General features: G+C 49.8%; 1 protein-coding gene across 2 annotated transcripts in view; it reads right to left on the reverse strand.

The window, feature by feature from the left end:
• LOC129016816 (tensin-3-like) overlaps nucleotides 1-16,557 on the reverse strand; it is a 226,236-nt gene that overhangs the window by 182,743 nt on the left and 26,936 nt on the right. For both annotated transcript variants that reach the window (XM_063656411.1, XM_063656412.1), the window contains exon 3: nucleotides 14,695-14,732. In XM_063656411.1, coding sequence (XP_063512481.1) covers nucleotides 14,695-14,732 — 38 coding nt within the window. The remainder of the gene's footprint in view (nucleotides 1-14,694; nucleotides 14,733-16,557) is intronic.

Here is a 16,557-nt window from a genome sequence, read left to right on the forward strand (position 1 = left end):
CCACTCACGAATGACAGGGAGTCATCATCTCATGTCCACCCTATGCTGGCTTTCTGTCGTGGCTCTGGCCACCCCATAGTGGGGGCAGCCCCTCACCACAGCTCTCTGTTTGGCCAGCAGCAGGAAGGCTGGGTTTGGGGCCCATGTGCCTGGTGCGCAGGCCTTCATGGAGGACACAGCCGCATGTCGGCAGGCCGCCCCGCTTGCCGCATGGTAGATTCCAGGGCCTGGCACTGTCAGCTCCCCACACCTGATCTCTTCTTCTCCTCTGTCCTCACCTGCAGACAACATAGACCAGGCTCAACTCCCTTGCCTAACCCCACCTCCCACCTGTGAGCCTCAGCCCAGGCTGCTCCCTCTGCCTGGAAAACCACCTGCCCACCTCCTACTGGGCAGGTGCCTGTGCTTCAAGGCCCAGTGGCAAGGCCCCTTCTTCAGGAGACACACAAGTAAGATGTGCTTTTATTTCTGCTTCAAGAGACGAGCACAGAAATGTTATGACCCTCCCTCCTGTGATTTTGTAATACCCTCTTCTTATTTCAAAGGAAAAGGTCCAAGGAGGCAGTAACACTAAAACAAAGCACAGTTTTCAGAGGCTTTTAAAATGAGGGGTGGGCCCCACATCCACCAGGGAGCAGGCAAGCAGGTGTTTGTATTTTCAACCACACCAGCCTCATGCTGAGAAAGGCGGGGTTCCGGTCACGGAGCTCTGGAGCAGGAGGAGCTCCCACTGCCCCTGAGAGCCGAGGCCCGTTCATCAGAACGGCACTGAGCTCACAGGGAGCAGAGCCTCGGGCGATGACATCAGCTAATGCCACCCCCAGCTCCTACTTCTTGGGGGTCTGTAGCATCTGAGGTTTCCATATGAAATCAATAGCAGGCTCTTCACATCAAGCCCTGGCTTCCACTGACCTGTTGCTAATGACAAGGCAGAGGAAGTGGTCACCCCTAGGGAGGGGATCGCAGGATCTCGAATAAAACCACCCTCCAGAGTGAAGCGCAGAGCTCTGACAGTCAATGTTCAGTGGTCATCCGTAAAGAAAAGGAATAGCACAAATAAATGAGCTGGTCACTTCTCCAAACTTTGGGTCAGTTGTCTCAACCTCTTATTCATTCATTCATTGCAGAATGGCATATCAAATATCACACTTCAGGGCACTCAGAGATGAGAAAGAATTAGTAGTTGTCTTTGAAATTCAGTTTAAAATGAAAGAAAAGGTACAAACATACAACAGTTATTCAGGGAAGAAAATGGTAAATTCCACAAAGGTAGGCACCAGAGAAATTTTCCCTGAAATACATTTTGGCAAGAGTGTTTAAGAATCACATGATGAACAGTTTGGGTTTAACCAACTGTCCTTTGATCTAAAGAAGGCTGACAAGAGGCCGGGCGCGGTGGCTCACACCTGTAATCCCAGCACTTTGGGAGGCCAAGGCGTGTGGATCACGAGGTCAGGAGATTGAGACCATCCTGGCTAACACGCTGAAACCCTGTCTCTACTAAAAATACAAAAAAAAAAAAAAAAAAAAAAAAATAGCCGGGCGTGGTGGTGGGCGCCTGTAGTCCCAGCTAATTGGGAGGCTGAGGCAGGAGAATGGCGTGAACTCAGGAGGCAGAGCTTGCAGTGGGCCGAGATCGAGCCACTGCACTCCAGCCTGGGCAGCAGAGGGAGACTCCATCTCAAAACAAAAAAAAAAAGAAAGCTGACAAGAAAAGAAAACGTGAGAAACCCTAAGAGTTCACAACTTATCGAATCTTTTAAAATTAAGCACTGGGCTGCAAATGGCCAACTGGCCAACTCTAATGTCCACATAAACATATTCCATGAAACCCAAATTAGTTCCTGCTGGTCTGAAGCTAAACTGCCACCCCTGTTCACAAAATCTTGATAATGGCATTCCATTTAACTCTAATGTCCACATAAACATATTCCATGAAAACTAAACTGGTTCCTGCAGGTCTAAAGCTAAACTTCCACCCATGTTAACAAAATCCTGCCAATGGCATTCCTCTCTGCCCGGTGTCTCAAATTCAAAACCTAAGGATTACTCACGAGCCGTGCCTCTGACCCACCGGGTGGGTACGCCAATCCTAACAGGTCTACCTTTAAAATGCCCACAAGTCTACTTCCTACTGACCCCACCTATTGTTCAAGGTTGGGCCACCCCAGCTCTTGCTGGGCAGCGCTAAGCTTTCTAACCAACCTCCCAAGGTTCAATCAACTCCCCTCCAAATGCTTTTTAGAAGTAAAGAAACCTCTGAAAAATCAAAAGGTTTTAGATAAAGATTCTGAAAGCAGAATTTCTCGCATCACAGTATTGCAACCATTCAGCCATTCTATCCACTCCACCTCCCCTGAAAGACGCAGTTGTGAGTTTATTATTCTAAAGACCTTCTGAACAGGGGGCGGTTTCCAGTGATAAAGGAGGGTTAACAGCTAGATCCTTGCACACCGCTTTATTAAGAACAGAAGGGAAGCCTGCGGGCTTCGGAAAGTTCCAGGGTAATTTGGAGTTGAGGGTGCACGGACACACACACAGTGCGCAGAAAGGCAGGAGTTGAAATGCCTAGAAACACACAAAACTGAACTCCGCCAGCTGCTCCCGGGAGGCGGAGAGAGGGCGCCCCGCGAGCTATTTCTGTGCCTGGCAGAAAATGGGAGCAGGCACTTCCTGAATCCCTGCCTAAAATTAACTGCTTTACAAAAGGGGGGAAGGGGAAACCCATGGTGAAACAAGTTTTATTTTACAATTCAAAATCTGGAGGTGGGGATTTGAATACTTCATTATGGGTTTTGGCCCCGCTGATAAAAATGTGGCTGAAAAAGAGAAGAAATGGGGGCTTTACTAGGAAACCTATCCTTCAGAAGTAGCCCCACAAAAATAAAGCCAGAGGTTTGATGAGAAACGTTCTCCTCCCCATGGAACATGAAGCCATGTCTCAACGAGAGGCGTGAAGGCACATGCACAGCAACACTGGTGCGGTCGCCAGAGAGCACAGGCTTCAGTCCCGCACATCAACTAAGTGCCTGTCCTGTGGTCTAGGAGGCTGAGACTCACGGACACACATGCTGACAACATGAGAGGGCAGTGTCTGGGGCAGGGGCTGCACAAGACAGAGTGGGGTGTCTGGAAGTATGGTGCGCACAGGGCCACAGCCCCCACCCTGAGGACGAGGCCTGCAGAGGTCTCCCCTTGCCTGACAGGGATGGTTATGTCCCAACAGGGGCGGGCTTCCAGCACCTCTCCCAGCCTGAACTCAGGCTCTGGAAGACCTGAGTCTGAACGGGCCATAGAGAGGCCTCAGGAACAAGATCCCACTGGGAACCTACACTCAGAGCCAGAACCTACACTCAGAGCCAGAATGCAGTCTCCCAGCCAGAGCCAGGGCCCAGGACTGCCAGAAAGTCCCGGAGATAAGCTTCTGCAGAGATGACATTGCTAGATGCCAGGGTGGGTGGCATCCATGTGGAATAATGACCGTAGTAGAAATTTTAAAAAGATGCACTGCATATGGTGTCTAAACATTAAAAGAGAACAGGCTGTTCTGCAGCTCCCCAACTGCAGCACACCTTCCTCCTCCATCTCAGCAGAGGGAAGGGTAAGGACAGACCACTCAGGAGAGCAGTGGACCAAACCACACACATTATGACAAGTGGATTTCTAACCTGGACAGAGCCAGAGTCAGGGTCAGAGAAGAAGAGCTGTGATTCAAAAGGAGCACACGGTGCCACAGGGCTGGGGAGAGGCCCCGATGCCGCCCAGCCCAGAAGCCCAGAGGTGAAGAGGCCCTGGATTGAGGAGCGCAGAGGACCCCAGTGAGCCTGGAGGCGGAGTGACAGGATAATGGGAGGAAGCATACATTATAGACTCTGAGCAGTTCACAAACTGAATGGTGGTCTGAAAAAAGGGGTAGTAAGAAAAGCACGTCAGAAAAAGGACATCACTGAACAGGATGTGAGCTCACACAGGGGAATACAGAGTTTGGGGTCTTCTAGAAAGGGGCCAAGGGCTCCTGCAGGTGGCAGCCAGAGTCAGCAGAAAGAGCGCCTGGGGCCACACGTGTGGAAGGAGGGACGTTTCGCCTGTGACCAGAGCTGATGGGCAGGAGGTGCTGGAGCCGAACAGGGCATTTGCAGGAGTGTTTCAAGCTGATTAATGTCAGGCTGGTAGCTTGGAAGCAGGCCGGGGGAGGGGGTGTATTTCCACCAGAGGAATCAGCAGAGGCTGCCAATCAGCCCGCTGCACCCCCAGCAGGGTATAAACCCTCATCTGCACACCACTGGCCAGAACCTGTTTCAAGAGAAGCGAGAGTAAAAGCGATGGTGGCCAACGCAAACAGAGGCTGAGTGGGAGAGTCCACGCACACGCAGTACAGAACGCCAGACACAGGTGAGAGAGGCGGAGGGCTGGGGTTGCATCTGTACCTGCTCATCAGGGGCTTGTGGGAAATCACATCAGAAGCCCAAGACCAAGCAGGCAGGGACACCTGCAGCACCCAGCTCTGCCCTAGGCCCAGACACCGTGGCTGCAGCGATCTGGGCCAGGACTACAGAAGTCCTCCATGGGGTGAGCCAAGGCAGGGTGAGCCTGTGCAAATGCAGGAGGCTGGGGGGAGTAGAAAGAAGGGCAGCCAGTTAGGGGAAAGGTCACAGAGCTGGCCAGAACCAAGGCAGCATTGAGCAAGAGGCACTTGGATTCCAGTGTCAGAAAATATTAAGCCCACGGCTCTGCCATTAGCCATATGGAACCACTTTCAGGTGGGCCCAGGCTAAGTCTGAGGCACTAATTAAGCCTACTAAATGGAATTTGTTTGCTTAAAAGAGCAGATCCCATTCTCAGAAGAAAATTTAGGAAATATATATACTTTCTTGTCGTTTAACAGTTAATAAATAAAATGCATAGTGATTTATGCTAGCGGTAGGCAACATTTCATGAAATAAATCTACTAGTGCCAGTACCACAACCGCAGACAGAGTAGTTTCCAGCAACTGACACTGTAGACATCTACAGTGATTCCTAATACAATGATGCAGATTAAGGTATTAAAAAGGGAAAAGAGCACTCCTGCAGAAGCCACCAGGCCCTGTGCTTGGGGAGCTGTTGAATTCAATTCTCAGCAGTCCTCTTAGTAGGGGTTAATTCCTGTTTTATAGAGGAAGAAACTGAAGCCCAAGGTCACATGGGTAAGACAAAGCAGAGTCAGGATCCAGACCCAGGTCTGTTATTCATTCTTCTCTTTTATGAGTCCTCACAGTTTCAGAAGCTGCTTCTGAGAGCTACACATGCAAATTTCCATTTCGTTCTTCTGCTCTCCCAAAGAGGCCAGGCGAGAGAAAATAAGTGATCACCTAGTACAGAGTTTCACGTATAGAGCGCACACACACACACACGGAGCAGGAAATGTTCACTGCGTGCTCTTTTCTTTTGTTTTTGTTTACATTGGAGCGACGTGTGCCCATGGATGCCTGGCCTTGCTGCTCTGTCCCCTGCCCCTCGAGCTATATGGGGCTCCCTCCAGGACCGGGTTCCCCACCATGGTCTGTCTGACCCAGTCAGGGCAGTCACTCAAACATTCATTATTGTCACCATGAAAGTGGCATCTGTTTTGAATTCAGGGGCCTCATCTTCTCTGGGCGTCCCACTCTGTCATCAGAGCCTGGCTGCATGAGGTCAGCTGGCCCTTCTCTCCTCCATGACACCCCTGGTAAACAGACACCCAACAACATCCCGCAGGGTGGAGGTGGGGAGTGAACCTTAACCAACAGCACACTTGCCCAAATTATTTCTCAAGTAATGGAGGGTCTGCAGGGAGTGCTTCTTTCTCAGGTTAGAACTGGTCAAAAGACACAGAGGTGGGGTTCAGAAGAAGATTTCCAGGGCACCTCGAAAGCCCTAGTTTAATCAATAAAACACACTCGCAGCCATGGGGTGCCCTTGCCAACAGCCTCTTACGCTCTCATGTAACCACAGTGCCATGGAAAGTTACCCTCATTTCACAGATGCCGAGAGTCAAGACAGACAGGCCTGGCCTGAGCCACGTGCAGGACGCAGGGACCCACATTCTCCCTCCGGCTGCACCTTCTAGCCTCCTGCCCAGGAGACAGATACAGATGCTGGCTGCAGGGCTGCTAATTAGGTTACTGGCCGTGTAGTTAAAATGATGTGGCAAATAGGTGCAGATTCATTCCAGATATGTGTGGTTTCATCTGTTACAACACAATATGGAATGAAAACTGATGATTCAGAGAAAACACAGGATACATTTTAAAATTATATTATTTATTTAAAACAAATATCTTGTTTCAAAAGATTATAATTCTCTTTTGGCCTCTTTTTGGGGCAGGGCTAGGACTTCCTACACAAATATAGCTTACACTTATGCCACACTAAAAAACAAACCTGCCATCACAGGGTGAGAACTACACTCATAACCAGACAGTCAACATGGTCCCGTCAGCCCGGCCAAAGGTCACCACCAGTTTCAAAGACCTGCTTCCTCTGGTGTAAAATGGTGAACCCAGTGACTTCCCAGCCTGTGGATGCCAGCAGGGTCACCATAAAGCCCCACAGATGCCGAGACGGTGCAAGGAGCAGAACCCCACAGGGCAAGGCCCCGAGCTGCTGGCAGCTGGTGTCGCCCGGCTGACGCACTTCCTTAGTTGACAGTGGCTTGGTCCTGCTGGCCACCTTCGAGTCCAAGAAAGGCCTAGAAGTCCACAATCAATGCCTCTGATTGAGGCTTAGATTATTAGGGATTTAGAAACCTTAATTCTTTTGTACAAAGTATAACCGTGCTGACATGAAAAGCCAAACATGGCTTGCTGACTTTGAGAGTGAGCCTAGAGCCCACACTGTGGCTTTGGCTGGTGGGATTCACACAGTGGGGCCACTCCTCAGACTCTGGGAGTCAGGAATAATAGTTCCCAGTAGAAAAAGAGACACAGGTATAAACATGCCTCTAGTAAGGTGTTAATGTGTAAAGTGACTTTCTAATTAAAATGAGTCAAAAAAGATTGGTGAGGACAGCCTACCAGAAAAGGGATCTTACAGGAAAAGGAATAAAAGTGTCCTCAAAAAGAACAGAATTTAAGGATGCTTCATGGTTCTTCTGACAGTAGTGACAACTAGCAAAAAAGAAAGATATGGAAGCCACCGATCAGTACCCACCTTCAGTAGGTGAATAGAGGGTAAACTGTGGCACATCCAGACGACACAGTGTTATTCAGCTGAAAAGAAATGAGCTATCAAGCCAAGAAATGACAGGGAAGAAATTTAAATGCATATTATCAAGTGAAGGAAGCCCATCTGAAAAGGCTACACATGTATGATTCCAACCCTATGGCATTCTGGAAAAGGCAACACTATGAAGACAGTGAAAAGGTCAGCGGCTGCCAGGGTGCAGGAGAGAGAAGCGCAGCACAGAGGATTTCTAGGGCAGCAAAACTACTCCATACGGTACTGTCATGGTGGATGTGACTTATGATGCACCTGTCCAAACCCATGGAATGTACAACACCCAGAGTGAGCCCTAACGTAGACTGTGGACTCATCAATACTGGTTCATCAATTCTAACAAACGTGCTGTTCTGGTGCGGCGATGCTGACGGCAGGAGAGTGTGTCTCTGTGCGTGAATATGCATGCGTGTGAACATGTAAGCACGTGTGTGTGAGCCCTTGGTTCTTTCCCCTCAATTTTGCGGCAAATCTGAAACTGCTCTAAAAATAACATCTTCTAATTTTAAAAACCATTTTAAAAGCTGTCAAACATTAAAACACACACACACACACACACACACACACACACTTGGCAAACATAGGTGGAGACCTGCAATCATCTGGCAGAATCGGACTCTCACTTCACCCTGTGGGGCTGCAGACAGAAGCTCCCTGTGGACAGCATGCTGCATCTGGGTCCAGCTCTGTGCACAGCCAAGAGCTACACTCAGGAAATGTCTGCTGAGCTGGCTGGCTTAAAAATTAACTGCCTCCACCCTTAGAGCAAGAAGTGGGGAGGGAGGAGAAGGGACGCCCGTGTAAACATTTACTGAGACGGCAGAGAGAGGAAGAGCCCGTGCTGGCCGCGTGAGTTGGGGCAGGACCATTGCAGGCTTTAGCAAGAGGTGCAACTGCTCGGTCCCAGCCCTGTCACCTGTAAGAGGGAGCAGAACAAGCCTCCTCAGAGAGAAGTGTGAGGCGTAAATGACAGAGCATATCTAAAGCGCTCAGCAGGGTCCTGCAGATCCCTCAACAACGCTGACTGAATGGCATTCCTTCTGCACAGGCTGGACGTGGAGAGATGTATCTCATGACATCCCTAAAAATCCTATGCTCAAATGAAGAAGCTGAGTTCAGAGGGAGTAACCATCTTCCTGAAGCTATTGTAAAGGGTACAAATAGGGGCAGGAAAGAGATGAACTCACAAACAACAAAAGAGCTTTTACACGCAGGACCAGGGATTTTCCTTTTGGTTATGAAAAACGTATTGGTCCTGGCTGGGCTCAATGGCTCACACTAGAATCCCAGCACTCTGGGAGGCCAAGGTGGGTGGATCACTTGAGGTTAGGAGTTTGAGACCAGCCTGGCCAATATGGTGAAACCTCGTCTCTACTAAAAATAAAATCTAAAAAAAATAGCCAGGCGTGGTGGCACACGCCTATAACCCCAGCTACTTGGGAGGCTGAGGCAGAAGAATCCCTTGAATCCAAGAGGTGGACGTTGCTGTGAAAAATCGCACCACTGCATTTCAGCCCGGGTGATGGAGGGAAGAAACAAAGACAGAAAGAGAGAAAGAGAGAAAGGGAGAAAGAAAGAAGAGGAGAAAGGGAGGAAGAGAGGAAGGGAGGAAGGGAGGAAGGAAAGAAAGGGAGGAAGAAAGAAGAGGAGAAAGGGAGGAAGAGAGGAAGGGAGAAAGGGAGGAAGGAAAGAAAGGGAGGAAGAGAGGAAAGGAAGGAAGGAAGGAAGGAAGGAAAGGAGAAAGGAAGAGAGAAAGAGAGAAAGAAAGAATTTATTAGGCCTTGTTACTAACAAATTCAGATCATTCGTTCCTAGTGAAGACCATATGAAAAAAGGCCACTACTTAAACCTTTTGGGGAGGTTAAAGCTGACACCCCAACCTTAAAAGCTGTGGCAATGAGCTTCAACCAGATTCCGTCCTCCACCAAGAGCCCAGGGAGCACCAACCCTGCTGAAGGTGGGGACGAGAGTCTGCAGCCTCCGTGCCCTGTGTCCTGGCAGGAAAGACAGGCCCCTGCCCTAAGCAGAGCAGAGCTGGCTGGTGGGATGCTGGAGAGTGGAGGCTCTGGGGCCATAGACAGGGTAAGGTCTGGACATGGAAGATGAGACAGGCTCAGAGAATGCAGTAACCGAGAGCTCAGGGTCAGCAAAACAGCAGCTCCCACAGCCTCCCTCCTTGTGCACGGGTGAGAAGGTCCAAAACAGAAACACACAGCTGCGACAGCTGAGGCCCCTGCAGGGTTGCAAAGAGCTATGGGAATTGGGGAGAGATACTGCCCCTGCTCACTGTCTCGTGGGAGGACTGGGAGTCTCGGACAAGATGCCACGGATGTATGAGCAGAGCCTTCACGGGGAAGAAGAGCCCTGAGCCATGCGGGAGTCAGAGAATTCTCAGGCATCATTTCATGAAAGAGAAATAGAAATGCAGCCCAGGAGGAGTGAGCCCCAAGCCAAGCGGGAGAGACGCTCATCTTGTGTTTTAGAGAAGTTGGCCCTGGAGCTGGAGTTCACAAGAGGCATAGTAGGTTTTGTAGGCATACGAGCAAGGTGGGCTAAAGTCACCCACACAAACCTCAGCTCCATTTCTGATACATGAAGATGGCAAAGCACCAAAAAGAACACATGGAACAGCAAAAATCAGAGCTTTGAAATGCAACACCCATGAATTCTGGGCCTCAGAAGCTAGGTGACAATAGGTAAGTTGTTTCACCTCCCTGGGGTCTTGAGGTTTTTCAGAGGGGGCTGGACAGGTCAATCCCTGGGACCCAGCAGGCCCGTATCCTACTGCACGGCAGCTGCGGCTCTTAGCATGCAGAGAAAAGGAGTGATCTGAAGATGAAAGTTAACTGCCAGACAGAAGTTAGTGGTTGAAACTTATCAGTTAGGCCACTGAGCGTCTGTTGACGCCCAGGATGAATGTCTAGGGACAGTTTCTGAAGAAGCCATAAACTCTAGGTCCCGTGTTTTCCATGGCAGAGGACCAAGTCTTTGCCCTGGGCCTGTCTGGTGGAAGTGACAAAGCTCCTGCATCAGCCGCAGCCAGGACATGGGGATCCCTGATAGGAGAGCCCAGCAAAGGCCCCCAGGGCAGCAGGCAATGAGGGCAGCAGGAGGTTCCGCTGACTTCCCCAGGACCTCCTGTAGCCTCAGCTTAAAAAGAGCAGCAAGCCTATCACAAAGTTCTCTCCCTCAAGCAGCCAGCTGGAGAGAGGGGAAAGGCTCCTGGCTTGGCAACTGCCCAGATGGAGCACCGGGACAGTGGAAGAAGACGCTGAGGCCACCTGCAGGAGCCAAGAGGCTGGACAGAGCCTGGGACCTCTCTCCTCTTGCTGCATTCTCCTTCTGCAGACTCAGCAAGGAGGCAACACCAGCACTCCTGTATTTTATATCCAAGAAGGGTGCAAACCGAGGCACGTGCAGAGAGAGAAACAGCAAGCTGGACCTTCACAGCCAGGCTGCAAAGGCTGAGGATGAGCCAGGGGGTCTGAGAGCATTGGAGCCCAGGGGGCAGGAGGTTCTGTGTTTTTCCTGGATTAAAGGGGGAGCTGTGCATCGGGACCCTCTGCAGGGCGTCTCCCCAACATTACTCCTGCACATGTTCCCCTCACTAACTCCTGCATGTGGTCCCTACATGGGGTCTTAAGTTTACAAAAAAATTACCTGCTGGTCTATTTCTCCTCTGATGATTCAAGATGATACTCAATACCCTACACATTCTCCTCTGATGATTCAAGATGATACTCAATACCCTACACAAAGTGCAACTCTAAGGAGCAAATGTGTCTGCAAGTGGGCAGAGGCGGAAGAGGCATCTCACCATGATGCCAGGCTGCAGGTTTCAAGGATAGGATTCCCGTGCCTCCATCTGCTTGCCTAAGCTCCACAGAACCTCCCTTTCATTTCCTTTAGTGGGGCACCACCTGCCACCCTTTCCTCCCTCTTCTCCCCTCCCCAACATCTGCTTTCCTACAACTGCTTCATTTCTCGTACTTCTTTTTTCACTCTTGCTGGTAAGTCAAGTGACAGCCAGGAAAAAAGCAAGTCATGATGCCCACACAGCTCATGTGGCTCACATGAATAAGCACTGCATTCCAGGAAGCAAAATAGTTGAAATCCCAAACTTTCAAGTGATTGTACATACATTATTTGACTTCCCTGAAACTTAAGTAAGTATTATCATAACCAACAGCTAGGAGAAAGTTATTTTTCTGTTTATTATAGAAAACTATTATTCACTTTTTTTATGCAAGAAGAAAGTGAGGCTCAGGGCCTATCTAAGTCCACGTGGGCTGCTAAAACAAAATATTGGAAGGCTTATAAACAACAGAAATATACTTCCCAAGGTTCTAGGGTTGGGAAGTACAAGATCAAGGCACCAGCAGATTCAGTGTCTGATGTGGGCCCTTTTCAGGGTTCATAGAGGATGCCTTCTTGCCATGTATGCACATAGCAGAAGAGGTAAGGGATCTCTCTGGGGTACCTTTTATAAAGGCACTAATCCCATTCATAGACACTCCACCCTCACGACCTAATCATCTCCCCAAAGGCCTCCATTTCCAGCTACCATCACCTTGGGGATCAGGTTTCAACACAGGAATCTGGGGGAAACACAAACATCAAGACCATAGCAAGGGGAACTAGAAAGGCTTTGGGAGACAAAAAGCCCCACTGGGATCCAAGTCCAGGTCTCTGCCTCCATCTACCCACTGAGCTGCATGGCCTGGCCTGAGAGGACATACTGTCCAATGGCTCAAGAAGAGAGTGACAGCAGTCTTTTGGGGCTTCTCAAAATGTCGCAACAATGGCTCTGCCTCCCTGCCTGATCCCCCAGCTGCTGTCTCGGTCCCCATTTCTGCAGGATGGTTCCTCCACATCGTCAGTGCCACAGAAGGGGCTCTGAGGGCCTGGACAGGAGGAGCCTGTGACAATGTCACTGACAGCAGCAGATCAACAGCTGTGGCCTTTAGCACCACCACACACCAGCCACATGCTCCAGGGCATGTGCGGAGCCTGTAGACACAGGCGCAAGTGCTCCCACACAGAGGGGAACACCATCGAGGGGGTTTAACACAGCACACACTACCACCCAGTCTCGGGTCTGATGCCAGACAAAGCCTATTAGCTGAACCAAGGCTTCATACTTGCCTGAGCAATCTGAGTGCAGCATCTAAGGAGCCCACTGGGCGATATATGTAAACACAGTAATCAAGGACTCAAAAGCCGAGTGCAATAATGTGGGAGAAGCCACAGCCATATTCAGTTCCTGGAAGACCGAGCCGCTCCCTTAGCCGAGTACCCTGCAGGAGCAGCTGGGGATTTATGGCCCTCATATCCCCAACAACGATGGCATTATATTTTTGGAATGAGAAGGTGCTTTGTTATTGCCAGTGGCTTTCTCCCCTGCGGTTCAAAGCTGTATTATAAAAAAAAAATGAACATGGATATATTTCCCCGCACTGTGATCTGATAGGAATAGAAGCTTATCCATCCCTCAGCAAACTGCCAATGGTTGCCGTTAGAAATTCCATATTCAGTGATAGTTAAGGATTTTGGAATACACTTTGAACCAAAGAATTCAATCCCTTAAGCAGCCGGCGACAGGCTTCATTTAAGAAATGGAAGGAACAACAGCAGGCTCATCTCTGCGGCTGCAGCTCAGAGGTGGCTGGGCCCACAACAGAGTCAGGAAAAGCAGCCCACCCCCTCCTCCTACTCTGCAGCTGACCCGAGATGCAAGCAATGAGGACAAAGGCACCACACAACAGGGTTAAGGGACAACACATCCCAGTCCTCCTAGAGGAGGGGGAAGCTCTCCAAGTCTGAAATGCTCCCCCAAAGGTACAATCTTTCCACTCACCACTGCATTCAGAAGCACTGCTCCCACACCACTGAAGGTGCACAGCACCCCAGGAAAGGAGCCTATCTGTGGACAAAAAACCTCAAATAAACCATGGTCAGAAATCAGCTACACCTAAGAGTGTGTGAACAAGAAACGCCTACTCCTCTGGAAAAGGGGAAGCCCTCTCCAGAGCAGGGTGGAAAGCAAGAGGAGAAGCACTCCACACAGCCCCCAGGAGTCCTGAGAAGTGCACCCCACGTGACATCTGGAGGAGACAGCCAGCAAGGAGGTGTGGCCAGGTCACAGGGGCTGCTGGTCTGGGGTTCAGGAAGCGGGCAGCAAGGCCCTGTGCCATCCTCTCTGCTCCTGCATGTGCTCAGCATTCTCCATAATGAAAACTTAAAAAGTCTCTTGGGAGAAAAGAAATAGAGCTATACTAGTCTAGTTCTTCCAACTTTGTGTGTGTGTGTGTATTTGTGTGCACACATATGCATGTGTGCATGTGAGCACAAATGTGTTTGTGTGCATGTGTATTTATGTGCACGCACATGTGCGTATTTATGCATGTGTGTGTTTGTGTATGCCTGAGATCGGGAGTGTCGGGGAAACCAACCCCCCTAGTCCTCACATGGAAAGCAGACCCACACGCAGTGAGTTCATGGTAACGTGAAGTCAGCTTCCAGCACAGCCTTCCACTCGGAGCCCAAGGCAGGGCTGGAAATGATCAAAACAGCTGACCCATGAGGTCTGTAACAGTAGCAAAATCCCAAGACTCTAAAACTCCTCTTCCCTGGACCTACAGCCATGGAGACAACCTGTCAGGACACCTACGGAGCCCCCATAGGCAGGGCCAAACAGTAGATAGGGCAAAACACTGCTGACACCCTGACTGCAAACCCAAATCATACCTGGGGATTCTGTAAGTACAGCCACCATCCCCAGGAGATCTGAAGGTGTGAGCACCAAGACAAGGTAGAAAACCATGTGCTTCTTCCTTGGGGTGTCTGTCACTTCCCACACGGCACTTCCAGGCCACCTCACTTCCCCACTCACCAAAACCCTAAGCCCAACAGGACATAGCCAGGCCTCCTTTGGTCATAGGGGCCTTCGGGCAATTTAACCTCTCCAGAGACTCACAAACATCAGTGAACATCACTAAACCTTACTCCAGGGTTCCCAGGTTTCCGTGGCAGCTGAAAACCCCAATCCATCTATGCACAACTATCTCCAAAATGAAGCAGAAAAGTCCCCAGGCCAGGGGAATGCCCTGGATATCCCTGCTCCTGCCCTCTCTCCGCTGAGAGGCAGTATGACAAGGCAGTGAGAAACCAGGGACCGTGCGCCACTGAGAAGGAGCCATTGATGTGGCCAGGGGACAACTGTTGAATTCTTATCTGAAATCAAATTCTTAAGAATTATTTTCCATAATTAAAATCGTGGATTTCAAAGCTCTTTGGTTTATCCTTGAGATGAAAGGTATACACCGTATCCCAGCCCTGGCTTTCCTAAAGAGTTTTCTTTCCGTGGCTGCAGTCCAAAGAGGCCCCCTCCACACATATCATTCAGTGAAGGCCAAGTCAGCTTTAAAAAGTCCCACGGGAAAGCAATGGAATGCTTACCTTGGCTTCACATTTCTTGTGGCAGGAATACTTGCAGGCTGGAAAAAAAAAGAGAGAAAGAATGTGTGTCGAGCAGTCTCTCTAGCAAGAATTCTTACATCTTCAAACCCTCTCAATCCTTCAAAATCTCTGGCTTGAAGATCCCATAGGTGGCCTCTCTCTGGCACGAGGGAGATTTTTACATATGACACACGGCAGTGTGGACAGAAGGCAGTGAGGACGTGGTGTGCAAGAGCAGAGTTACAACTGTTGTCTGTTAGCAACAGCTCAGGTGGCTCAGGTATGAATGTCTTGGGAGCAGGGTCACGAGCAGATTGGTTTTTCAAGGCGTATGTACGTCCAGCCAAACTGGATCCCTAAAGAAGAATAGTGAATTTCAGCAGCAGAAAGCATTCATGTATGCCCAGAAATTATGACTGATCCCTGAAAAAAGAAGAGAAACCGGAAAATGCCCCTTAAGAATCAGAATTTAAAGTGTCCATGAAAGACCGGATTGGAGCCTTTAAATTTGTGAGAAAGTCATGCATCTGGATTTCGGAAGTGCTTCCACTTCCTGCCAACCTGAGAACTGACTGTCAGAATAAATTCATGTCTAAATTCCTATAGGAGAATCCTTCCAGAGGGGCCACTGTGAGAACGGAGCAAGTCCTGTGTCCCTTCGAGTCCTGTGTCCCTTCGAGTCCTGTGTCCCTTTGGAGGCCCTAACAATGCAATGCGGAGCTGGAACTAATGTGGATTTCACAGGCCCTTCTGCCCAGAGGCTGCAGCTGTGATGATGAGGCACAAACCTCCCCACGAGCACCATGAGCATGCTGCAGTCAGGCCTTGCAGGACAGGGAAAGAGAAATGAACCAGCAACACCTAATAATCCCAACACAGCCTCCTGTGCCAGCTCCAAGGGAGTGTCGGGTACATGCCCTCCCTTCCCCCAAGTTTGCCAGCTCACAGGGACAGCTGTGGGAGAAAGGAAAGAGACTTGGGTTGGGGAACAGTGACCAAAGCCTCCTATCCAGGCTCTGCCCCTCTAGCTGGGTCTTTGTTTCCTCCCACGGAGCTATCATGGGTCAAATGGAATCCTTCAAGGGACCCTGTTTTGAAACTAGAAAGCAATGTCCACATGCAGAAGTGTGTGGGACCTGAAGACCAAGGCCTCAGAAGTCAGGGAGAGGGGCCCCACATCCCAGCTCTGCGTGTCGACACCCTGTGACTCCCCCTCCTGCACTCTGTTTTCAATGACGTATCAAAGTCAAAAAGGTTTGTGTAGGGTTGAATGAGGATGAAACAGATAAGGTCACTTGCCCATGCATGGCAATTATTAGAACTCCAGTAGTTACAGCTAGGTTGTTATCTTTGTATGATCTATGTTTTTGAATTGCTGAATTGTCGTTCTATACCTTGAGGTTTGTAAGATTATTCACAAAGTCATGTATTTATCCTACACCTTCTAATGGGCAAAACACACAAAGGTGATCAGTGATTTTCAAATCAAGAGAGACTTGCCATTGGGAAACAAGGGGCTTCCACACAAGATTAAAAGTTCAGACAGAAACCGTCCCTGGCAGAGGCCAGCACAAAGGACTGAGATAAGGAGAAGGGCAGTGGGCAGGCCTCTGGCCTCTGGCTGAGTGAGAGTCAGGCAAAGAATTCTGCCCACACACGTTTAGCAGCATGTCACAAGACCACGACATCATGCAGCGGTTAGCCTTCCAGATGGCCTGGGTGACCTCATCTCTTGGCCCCCATGTCGGTGTATAGCCCCCTCCCACAGTGAATCAGCTGGGCTGTGTGACAGTGCAACCTGGCAGAGGGGACGGTGTGTGACTTTTGTGGCTAAAAGGCATCATGGCTTCTGTCCTGGTCTCC

The sequence above is a fragment of the Pongo pygmaeus genome, chromosome 19 (genome assembly GCF_028885625.2).
Source record: "Pongo pygmaeus isolate AG05252 chromosome 19, NHGRI_mPonPyg2-v2.0_pri, whole genome shotgun sequence".
Classification (NCBI taxonomy): Eukaryota; Metazoa; Chordata; class Mammalia; order Primates; family Hominidae; genus Pongo; species Pongo pygmaeus.